General features: G+C 41.1%; 1 protein-coding gene across 1 annotated transcript; it reads left to right on the top strand.

The window, feature by feature from the left end:
- Positions 1-215: 215 nt before the first annotated feature.
- Positions 216-8,994, top strand: rnf114.L (ring finger protein 114 L homeolog). The gene is given in 6 exon segments (NM_001095370.1): positions 216-382; positions 3,936-4,086; positions 6,688-6,794; positions 6,907-7,021; positions 8,504-8,611; positions 8,841-8,994. Coding segments are annotated over 6 exon segments (684 nt in total). The 5' UTR covers positions 216-245; the 3' UTR covers positions 8,907-8,994.
- The last annotated feature ends 3,217 nt before the right edge of the window (positions 8,995-12,211 follow it).

Below are 12,211 nucleotides of genomic sequence, written 5' to 3'. Positions count from 1 at the left end.
GACACTAAATAGACACTATCGTAGTCACAGTGCATAAGAACGTGACTAGTGATACAGTATGAGTCACATAACAGACATTTTCCACAGAGAGCAGGAAACAAGGAAATGCTGAAACCAGCAAGGTCTCTCTCAGCCTATAGGCTCTACAGATCACGTGTTAGTACTACCCAGCGTCACAACGAGACTTGGAACGCTGCTGTTTGAGGAAGCGATAGGGAAACTAAAGAAGGGGAAATAAGTCTTTGATGGCGGGGCAGCAGCAGCAGCAACAGTCCAGCTCAGCGTCGGGGGGAGCCCAGGACAACGACATTTTCGACAAATACACGTGCCCCATCTGCCTGGAACTCTTCAAGACTCCTGTCAGAATGGTGTGCGGACACGTGTAAGTGCCTCCCTAAACTGTTGTGTACAAGATCCCATGGGGAGATAATGTGGCTCAGCTCTGGTGGGGATCAGGGATCTTCAACCTGTGACAGGTGGTAAACTACAACTCCCAGCATCCCACTTGGACTAGAAGCAGATGTTGTTGGACTACAACTCCCATCTCCTCCTGTATAATCAATGCTGACAGTTGTAGTTCTGCAACATCTCAAGACCACACTGTGCAGGCTGGGGATCTGTGTCTCTTTGATGACATTTACATTTCAATGGTGTAAATCGCCGGCTGGATGGCACTCAAATTGATTCGTTTTCCGCGGTCGCCTGAAGTTTTCTCGAGAGGCAACTTCGGACGACTTCGGAAAACGAATCGCTCCAAGTGCCATCCCGCCGGTGATTTACATTCTAGCCAGCGGGAGGCAGTTCAGGGAGATTAGCCAGGCGACTAATCTCCCCAAGTAGCAGCGTGTGCCACCACTCTAACTGAAAATAAAGAATATAAAAAAGAAATACCAGAATACATAAATAAATCCCATGAATCAGGAATAATTGTAAGTGAAACCAAAGAACTCAAAAACACAATATCCCTTTCACTTTTCATTTCTCATTGGGCTCTTGCTCTGCATTGAGTTTCGTAGCATCGATTCTTCCCACTGAATATGTTCCCCCAGAAAGCAGGCAGTTTAGCAAGTGAAACAAATAAAATCGAAATCCTCCAGACTCCATTCAATTATGAATGTGTTTTTAAGTAGGATAAAATAAATCTGTTTAATTTAAAGATGTGTTTCACCTTTAAAAGATGACAGACTGATTTTACGGCTGCAGGCTCTCAGGAGACGCTGAGAAATGTAGTTTAGCAACAACTAGTAGAGGGACAGAAGAACTTTCTTCCGGTTAATATGCAAATATTTAAAGGGGTTGCAACCCCTCCTAAAAAAAAGTGCTTAAAGGGGTGGTTCACCTTTAAGTTAACTTTTAGTAGGTTATAGAATGCCTAATTTGAAGCAACTTTTCAATTGGTGTTCATTATTTGTTTTTTTTATAATTTTTTAATTATTTGCCTTCTTCTTTTGACTCAACCCAGCTCTCAGATGGGTGTCACTGACCCCATCTAAAATGTATTGTTGTTGCTACCTTTTATTGCATCTTGCTAATCAGGCCTCTCCTATTCATATTCCAGTCTCTTATTCAAATCAGAGCATGGTTGCTAGGAGAATTTGGACCCTAGAAACCAGATTGCTGAAGTTGCTAGCTGGAGAGCTGCTGAACTAAAAGCTAAATAACTCAAAAACCACAAATGATAAAACATTAAAACCAATTGCAAATTGTCTCAGAATAGCACTCTCTACACCATAGTAAAGGTTAACTCAAAGGCGAACAAACCCTTTCATTCCAATATACATTCATTACAGATGTAAATGATATTGAAATCCATGTCTGTTGGTCCCTTTCGATTCTCTGCCCTGCTGGTTCTGACTTGTGAAACAATGTAACAGTAGCCAGCTAATTAACAGACCCATGAAGATGTTTGCAGGACTAACGATATATTGTTTTAAGAGACAGAACCAGCAGTGGGAATGAGACAGACAGACACTGCTTTCAATTACATTTTCCCATAACATAAAAACCATTGACCAAATGTATTTCAGAAATATCCATTTTCTTTCATTAGGCACAATGTTTATGTTGGGATTTGCTTTCCCTTTACGGCAGAGACACACGCTGCAATTCGACAAATCTCCTCTTGTTTGGGGTGACTAATCTCCCCGAAATGACTCCTGCCAGCTAGAATGAAAATCACCGGTGGGATGGGAGCGATTCATTTTCCGAAGTCGCCCGAAGTATCCTCATGAGGAAACTTCATAAAACAAAATGCTCCGAGTGCCATCCCGCTGGCGATTTACATTCTAGCCAGTGGGAAGGCGTTTTGGGGAGATTAGTCAGCCCGAGAAAGAGGAGGTTTGTCGCCAGGCGACTAATCTCCCCAAATTGTTGCGTGTGTCCCTGCCTTTAGTGTGTGCCAGTTACCCAGAAAGCAGTTCACCTAAACGGGCTTTGAATTAATTATTCCTTACATTCATTTCTACAAAAGCAGACTGATTGCTTTGTGTTAAAGGGGTGATTCACCTTTAAGTTAAATATTAGTATGTTATAGAATGGCCAAAGCTACTTTTCAATTAGTCTTCATTATTTTCCTCTTTCTTCTGACTCTTTCCAGCTTTCAAATCTGGACCCCATCTAAAAAAACAAATGCTCTCTAAGGCTACACATTTATTGTTAGTGCTACTTTTTATTACTCATCTTTCTATTCAGGCCTCTCCTATGGATATTCCAGTCTCTTATTGAAATCCATGTTTGGTTGCTAGGATAATTTGGACCCTAGCAATCAGCGTGCTTAAACTGCAAACTTGAGAGCTGCTGAATAAAAAGCTAAATAACGATAATGATGAAAAATGAATTGCAAATTGTCTCTGAATATCACTCTCTACATCATACTAACAGTTCATTTAAAGGCGAACAACCCCTTTAAGTTCCCAAAAGGACAGTAAAAAGCAAATATTTTGGAATTCCCTTAGAGATTGATTGTCAGGATTACTGCGTTTGGTTGAAACTATGTAGCAGAAGGCAACTGTGCATAATTCTTCTGCTACATTGTTCATTGATCAGAACCACCTTGGCAGAGGATAGAAAGTGTCGTTCTATTTACAAATTTCAGAATGAGTAAATTATTTAACGTATGTATATTGGAATTCCAATTTATTTCATTTGGCACAATTATTGTCACGGTTTTCTGGGACTGTCGCCTAGTCACATGGTTTCAGGAAGCGGAGCAGTTTACGCGTGGGTGGACTAAGTGAGGAGCAGCTGTCTGACCACATCTGAATCCACATCCTGAGATAAAATGTAACATAAGTGGAAATTTGGGGCATGAACATAAACACCATTGGCCTTCTATAAGAGTTAACCCTCCACATGCCATAGATTGTAGTATCTACAGGTCTGGCGCTCTAGTGCGAGTTCAGCAGATTTTACGTTTCTAGAATACAGAGAATTCAGTGCAGGATTGCACTTGCAGAAAGCAACACTTAAAGGGTGAAATTGAAACATTTCTTGCCTCGGGACATATTTTAAGTGGCTCTTTCCTCTGATTTGTTAATAGGAAAAGTACTTCCCACCTTAGGACCATGGATTCTGGGGGTGCATAGGGCACATTATTTCATAAAAATATAAGTATCACTTAAAATAAAAGGACAAGGAATATAACCCTGCTGTGAAACCTTGTATTATCCCTTTAGCACTTTGAACCCATATGAAAGTTCTTGTGTTCCAGTTGGCACGGGACAACTTCCATAATACAGTGGGATCCACATTTGACGGATTGCTTATAGCTGGCACAAAGTTGCAGGAATTCAGGTTCAAAAGATTGTGGATATTTTATTAAATATTAAAACCATTTGTTTTTTTTCCGTCCGAAGTTACGCAGTGTGTCGTGATAATCTGTTTATTATAAAATCAGGACTGTAACTTCTGGCTTTTGCCCCACCATGTTCCTCCAGATTCTGTGCATCGTGTCTGCGTCGGTGCACGTATGACAAAACCTCTATGTGCGCCGTGTGCCGGGGAAAGCTAAAAACGGAGTCCTGCGCCTACGATTTGACAACACAAATGGAAAACATTGAGGCATCATGCAAAGGCTGCAATAAAAAAGTAAGTAGGAGCCTCCTGTGTTTGCTTATAGTATCCCCTGTACTAGGCACAATTCAGCAGGAACAACCCCCTAAGTTTGCTCATAGTCTGTACAGAGAGTTGCTATAAAACTATGGCAGCATAGGTATTCCCCTGTACTAAGCACAATTCAGCAGGAACAGCCCCCTAAGTTTGCTCATAGTCTGTATAGAGAGTTACCATAAAACTATGACAGCATAGGTATTCCCCTATACCAAGCACAATTCAGCAGGAACAGTCCCCTAAGTTTGTTCATAGCCTGTACAGAGAGATCCCTTAAAACGATGGCAGTATAGGCATTCCCCTGTACTAAGCACAATTCAGCAGGAACAGTCCCCATGTTTGCTCATAGTCTGTACAGAGAGATCCCATAAAACTATAACAGCATAGGTATTCCCCTGTACTAAGCACAATTCAGCAGGAACAGTCCCCATGTTTGCTCATAGTCTGTACAGAGAGATCCCATAAAACTATAACAGCATAGGTATTCCCCTGTACTAAGCACAATTCAGCAGGAACAGTCCCTAAGTTTGCTCATAGTCTGTACAGAGAGATCCCATAAAACTATGGCAGCATAGGTATTCCCCTGTACTAAGCACAATTCAGCAGGAACAGTCCCCTAAGTTTGCTCATAGTCTGTACAGAGAGATCCCATAAAACTATGGCAGCATAGGTATTCCCCTGTACTAAGCACAATTCAGCAGGAACAGTCCCCTAAGTTTGCTCATAGCCTGTACAGAGAGATCCCATAAAACTATGGTAGCATAGGTATTCCCCTGTACTAAGCACAATTCAGCAGGAACAGTCCCCTAAGTTTGCTCATAGCCTGTACAGAGAGATCCCATAAAACTATGACCGCATAGGTATTCCCCGTACTAAGCACAATTCAGCAGGAACAGGCCACCGTGTTTGCTCATAGTCTGTACAGAGAGATCCCATAAAACAATGGCAGCATAGGTATTCCCTGTACTAAGCACAATTCAGCAGGAACAGCCCCCTAAGTTTGCTTATAGTCTGTACACAGAGATACTATAAAACTATGGCAGCAACGGTATTCCCCTGTATAAATTCAGCAAGGAAATATTGAGGTTATATGAGGGTTAGTGGCACCTATTATGATTAAATAAGGCCTATAAAATGAAAATAACATGTTTGCTTATACATTTCATAGTAGTGAATGGGAGGAGCGGCTGTGGTTTTATTATACATAGAACCTTAAGGCTGCATGTGACAGCCAAGGGTTAAGGCTGAGCTGCAGATGTGGTTTCACTCTGTGTGTACCCATGTGCTCAATCATCGGCCAAATTTAGCAGCAGTGTCGGTATTAAATTCCCCTGCACCACCTGTGACTGATTATATGGTATTGATTAAAAATGTGAAAGGGCTCAGGAGTCCTGGATTTCCCCACAATAGTTAGCAATTTCCTTTTTCCGACAGGGAAAGCCCAGCTTAGATCGTATTATGAAAAAGAAAAAAAAATAGGACTTTCCATCTATAAACAGACAATATTGTTCCTTGCTTAATAACAGTACAACGTTGATATTTATTTTTAAAGCAGTCCTGCCCTGCTTTATGGCTGAGATTCTAGCTATCTGTATAACAGAGCATTCTGTCCCAATGACTGCACAGATCCTATCTGATCCCCATTGTAAGCAGCAGTCCTGTCCTGCTTTATGGCAGCTGAGATTCTAGCTATCTGTATAACAGAGCATTCTGTCCCAGTGGCTGCACAGATCCTATCTGATCCCCATTGTAAGCAGCAGTCCTGTCCTGCTTTATGGCTGAGATTCTAGCTATCTGTATAACAGAGCATTCTGTCCCAGTGGCTGCACAGATCCTATCTGATCCCCATTGTAAGCAGCAGTCCTGTCCTGCTTTATGGCTGAGATTCTAGCTATCTGTATAACAGAGCATTCTGTCCCAGTGGCTGCACAGATCCTATCTGATCCCCATTGTAAGCAGCAGTCCTGTCCTGCTTTATGGCTGAGATTCTAGCTATCTGTATAACAGAGCATTCTGTCCCAGTGGCTGCACAGATCCTATCTGATCCCCATTGTAAGCAGCAGTTCCTGTCCTGCTTTATGGCTGAGATTCTAGCTATCTGTATAACAGAGCATTCTGTCCCAGTGGCTGCACAGATCCTATCTGATCCCCATTGTAAGCAGCAGTCCTGTCCTGCTTTATGGCTGAGATTCTAGCTATCTGTATAACAGAGCATTCTGTCCCAGTGGCTGCACAGATCCTATCTGATCCCCATTGTAAGCAGCAGTCCTGTCCTGCTTTATGGCTGAGATTCTAGCTATCTGTATAACAGAGCATTCTGTCCCAGTGGCTGCACAGATCCTATCTGATCCCCATTGTAAGCAGCAGTCCTGCCCTGCTTTATGGCAGCTGAGATTCTAGCTATCTGTATAACAGAGCATTCTGTCCCAGTTGCTGCACAGATCCTATCTGATCCCCATTGTAAGCAGCAGTCCTGCCTTGCTTTATGGCTGGCCAGGTGGTTGTTGTGTGTGGTTGATGTGTTGTTATTGCATTTAGTGGTTATTACAGGAACTGACCTAGGCCCATTATAACCCACAGATGAAGCTTTCAAAGATGCGAGAGCACTTGGCCGCCTGTTCAAAATATGAAAAATATGTCATGAATGGAATTAAGTCTGTCAAAATGGGCCAATCTCAGGAAGTTGGGTGAGTATGTTGTCCACGCAGTGGAGGGTATGGCTGTCCTTTTTATCTGCTATATATGGGACCCTGACGGTATCTTATATCTGCTTCTTCTTCTTCATCTTCCTCCCCGCAGTGATATCCCAAACCGCTTTACCTTCACCTGCCCCTACTGCCAGGAACAGAACCTCGCTCGGGAAGGGTTAGTGGATCACTGCAGGAGGTTTCACTTGACAGATGCAACGCCTGTGGTGAGTTGGCAGTAGGACTAACGTCTTGTACTGCTACTGGAATACTCATGTTAGGCTCTGGATTTAGCTAGACATTTGTTTTACTGTATCTTGTTTATCAGCATAATTCTGCTTATTTCTGGCAACAGCACTGACAGGTTAAAGGGTTTGTTCCCCTTTAAATTAACTTTTAGTATGCTGTAGAGATGGATATTCTGAGACAATTTGTAATTGGTTTTCATTTTTAATTATTTGTAATTTTTGAGTTATTTCGCTTTTTATTCAGCAGCTCTCCAGTTTGCAGTTTCAACAATTTGGTCGCCTGGGTCCAAATGACCCTAGTAACCTTGCAATGATTTGAATAAGAGACTGAAATATGAATAGGAGAGGCCTGACTAGAATGATGAGTAATAAAAAGTAGCAATAACAGTACATTTATAGCCTAACAGAGCATTTGTTTTTTGGATGCGGTCATTTGAATGCTGAAAAAAGTCAGAAGAAGAAGGCAAATAAATCAAAAACTATAAAAAAATTTTTATTGAAGACCAATTGTAAAGTTTCTTATAACTGGTTGTTCTATAACATACTAGTTGACTCAAAGGTGAACCACTCCTTTAACCTTTATTGCCAACAACAGAATGGCTTCCAGTTTCCATGTTATCCGTAGAAATTGCTGAGCCTTGCCTAGTAGTACTATTTCACTGAACCAACTCTGTTCCCTCGTTTAACCCACTCAAATCATGTAGTATTTTTGGATGGTTTAACTTTTGTTCCCCCCAGCTGTCCAGTTGGGAATTGAAATGGTTACCAAGTTGCTATTGCGCGATATACCTTAGTAACCACTGCTTTGAATTACATGACAGCAGTTACATGAATAGGAAACTAGGAATAATAAGAACAATAATAATACAGGGATCTGTTATCCGGAAACCCATTATCCAAAAAGCTCCCAATTACGGGAAGGCCTTCTCCTGTAGACTCAGTATTACAGTATTAAGTCTAGTTTTTTTTTTAAAGGTTTTCCTTTTTCTAAGATATAATTAAAAAACTATTGGGTTTATTTAATGCTTATAGGATTTTCTAGTAGACTTAAGTTATGAAGATTCAGGTTATGGAAAGATCCATTATCCAGAACCCCATGGCCCGAGCATTCTGGATAACAGGTCCCATATTTGTACCTTGTACTTGATCCCAACTAAGATATAATTAATCCTTATTGGAGGCAAAACCAGCCTATTGGTTATATTTAATGTTTACGTGATTTTCTAGTAGACTTTGGTTATAAAGATTCAGATTATGTAAAGATCCATTATCCAGGAAATCCCCATGGCCCGAGCATTCTGGATAACAGGTCCCATACTTGTACCTTGTACTTGATCCCAACTAAGATATAATTAATCCTTATCGGAGGCAAAAACAGCCTATTGGGTTTATTTAATGTTTAAATGATTTTCTAGTAGACGTAAGGTTTAAAGGTTGAAAGTCTTTCTCTTCCTCCTCTAGGTTTGCCCAATCTGTGCCTCCATGCCATGGGGAGATCCAGGTTACAGGAGTGCCAACTTCATAGAGCACATTAATCGTAGACATCGCTTCTCCTACGACACTTTTGTGGTACGTTCCAAGTCAACGAGTATCAGATTGTGCTAGGGTTACATAATGGGTTTTCATAATGTATATGAAGCAATGTGTGGGGGGGTCAGTCAGTAACCCATAGCAACCAGTTAGCGTCTGCACCTGATTGTTATCACTGGAACAGGGGGAAATTTTGTAATGAACTAACGCTACAGTACTTTTTGAGGGTCAATTACCTCTTAAACCAAACCCTTCCTCTCTCCATAAGGATTACAGCGCAGACGAGGAAGCAATGATAAATGAAGCATTGGTACGGTCTGTTTCAGAAAACTGAGCCTTCTCGGCTTCCGCAGCTGAGATCGGACGCAGAAATTCCCGCGACCACCGTTGCGCCAACTTGGAAATAGACTTTCCAACAACTTCCTCTGTGTTATTTTTTTTGTTTCGTATAGGTTTCTATATTTCCCTCAACAAAAAAGTGAAATGAGGTGCTTCTTTCAATATAGCCTGTGAATGAATATGAGTGGTTGTCTGTGTATGTGGAAACCAAATACAACCCAGTCCATTTTCTTGTTTTGTAGCTTTAAGGCTAAAAGTACTTAAGGCATTATCCAGCCCTAGAGTGTCTAAAACTGCCCCTGCTGGCCATAATGAGAACTGCCCAAAGATTCCCAACATGAAAATGTGCCAGAAAGGTTATCAGGCCAAGTGGCACCTATGGGTAGAGTCCTGCGCGGAACCAATTTGTTAAACCCGAAACCCGACCCACAACCTGCATATTTACCCGCTTGGACCCGACCCGTAAGTACCTTATCTGCGACCCGCTGACCATCAAGAAACAGGAAGTGCTGTCATTGTAAACCGGAAGTGACATCATTAGAAGCAGGCGTGATCAGAAAAGAAAGGAGTAAAACAGGAAGTGCTGTCATTGTAAACCGGAACTGACGTAATTAGAAGTAGGCGTGGTCAGAGAAAAAAAGGAGTAAAATAGGAAGTGCTGTCATTGTAAACCAGAAGTGACATCATTAGAAGTAGGCGGGATCAGGGAAAAAAAGGAGTAAAACAGGAAGTGCTGTCATTGTAAACCGGACGTGGCATCATTAGAAGTAGGCGTGATCGGAAAAAAAGGAGTAAACCTCGATATTGAGAAGACCTGTAAACCCAGAGAACCTCCGACCTGTGTCTATACCTGCTCCCGAAACTTCTACCTGCAACCTGGGTAACCCCAGGTACCCGACCCACTGCAGGACTCTACTTATGGGTGGTTCTAATTACAGCCAGCAGTGGGTGCCCTTGGTGGGTTTGGGTACTGACTGATATACGCCCTATATGCCTTCAGCCTAAGAACACTGCAGGTTGAACCTTCTGAAAGGTACCTTAATAAGGAGCAATGTTAATGTCTTCATGTTTTTCAGGGAGCTGAAGTAATTGTACCTATTATGTAAGCGAGTAACGTTTAACAAATTGCACCTTTTTTAAAGGAGAACTAAAGCCTAACTAAACAAGTAGCTAGAAATGTTGTTCATTATGTTTTGTGCTTCTGTACCAGCCCACGGCAACCACAGCCCTTTAGCAGTAAAGATCTGTGTCTCCAAAGATGCCCCAGTAGCTCCCCATCTTCTTTTCTGCTGATTCACTGCACATGCTCTGTGCTGCTGTCACTTACTGAGCTTAGGGACCCACTCACAATATACAGTACACATAGAATAGAAATGTCACAATATAAGGCTGATTAATACACATAATTACTACAGGGGAAGCTCATTTTCTGCTGGATAATTAGTGACGAGCCCTAAGCTTAGCTTCTCAACAGCCAATCAGAGCCCACTGAGCATGTGAGTGTCACAGACACTTTCCAAGATGGTGACCCCCTGTGACAAGTTTGAAGTCCTGGATCATTGCTGCTATTGACAAGCTGAAACTTTAGCCTCGTGCAATAAGTTCACTATATAAAATATGCCATTTTTAGCCATATTCATTTTAAGGGTTTAGTTCTCCTTTAAAACACTTTCATTTATCACCCAAAAACACAGTGTAGAATTAAGCATATACGGTAATGTTAATTTCTATGTGTAAGAGTTACAAAATTTAGGGCATGCAAAGGAATGTTCCATTGCCCCCTTCAAAAACTGCCACAAAGAGGGACAATTATAGAAGGTGCAAAGTTTCCCCCAGGTCTAGGAGCCAATCATATGTTTGAGTTCAGACAGTAGCCCAATAAAAACTACCTGCTGATTAGATGCTCTGAGTTAATAGACTAGTAGTATCCTTTGCACCGTTGATAACATTACCACCTAAGTTTCCATTGCTTTATAGAATGTAAAGATATTACATCTCATTTTGCACTAATTCTAGACGCCCTTCCACCCCATGTGTTTTATTATAGCCGCAGAGGCAGGACACCCCACAAAGCACATTACTGATACAATTGTAATTGTCCGATGTTCTGCTCATGTTCATAACATATTCATAGATGTTGTTAAACTACAAATCCCATCACCCATAGCACAGCCTTTATTGTAACATCCTTTTGCATTACAGACTAGTACCTCTTTCCCTAAAGGGTGGTTCACCTTTAAGTTAACTTTTAGTATGTTATAGAATGGCCAATTCTAAGCAACTTTCCAATTGGTCTTCATTATTTACTAATTATTTTTTTAATTATCTGCCTTCTTCTTCTGACTTTTTCCAGCTTTCAAATGGGGGGGTCACTGACCCCTTCTAAAAAAACAAATGCTCTGTAAGGCTACAAATGTTTTATTATTGCTACTTTTTATTACTCATCTTTCTATTCGGACCCTCTCCTATTCGTATTCCAGTCTCTTGACAGTGCATGGTTGCTATGGTAATCTGGACCCTATCAACTAGATTTCTGGAATTGCAAACTGGAGAGCTGCTGAATTAAAAGTAAAATAACTAAAAAAACAGAAATAATAACAAAATGAAAAGCATTTGCAAATTGTCTCAGAATATCACTATCTACATCATACTGAAAGTTAATTTAAAGATGAACAATCCCTTTAAGACTTCTTACAGCAGTGCTTTGAAGTGGGGTTTGTGACCCCCCATGTGTGGGTATGAACAAGATGCGGCATAACCTGGTGGCTACCAGCATTTCTTTTTTGCTTGTTTATTACATATGGGGGCCACCATTACACTGACAGTGGGCAGGATGCACAAGCTGGCACTTAAAGTGATACTGTCCAAAAAGTAAATTTTTTTTATCTATCATAATATTGTCTTTGCATGCTGTTTATAATGTTGCCATTACATTACCTATCTGATCCCCCATGTTTCTCCGTGAGGGGGCTGCAATATTTGTGCAGCAGTAGTCCATTAGTATTAGCAACTGACAGGTTGAAAGGTGACAGTCAGGTTGGCAAAACAGTAGGTAACTTCTGATGCACATTAACATTTTGCAGGTTGTTTTTTTTTTAGTGTCTGTATCACTTTAATGACTTACTTAACCTTTTAAGTGCCAGACAAAGCCATTTATTTCCTTAAATGCCTGCCACGGAGGCAGCCATGTGTAATAACCATGCAGAAAATAAACTGAATACATTCATGTACGTGTCATTGGATAGAAAAATTAATGTGTGAAAACACATTTACACCCAGTCAGCACTTTATTAAAACAGA

The sequence above is a fragment of the Xenopus laevis genome, chromosome 9_10L (assembly GCF_017654675.1).
Source record: "Xenopus laevis strain J_2021 chromosome 9_10L, Xenopus_laevis_v10.1, whole genome shotgun sequence".
Lineage (NCBI taxonomy): Eukaryota > Metazoa > Chordata > Amphibia > Anura > Pipidae > Xenopus > Xenopus laevis.
This window is presented reverse-complemented; position numbering and strand designations above follow the sequence as displayed.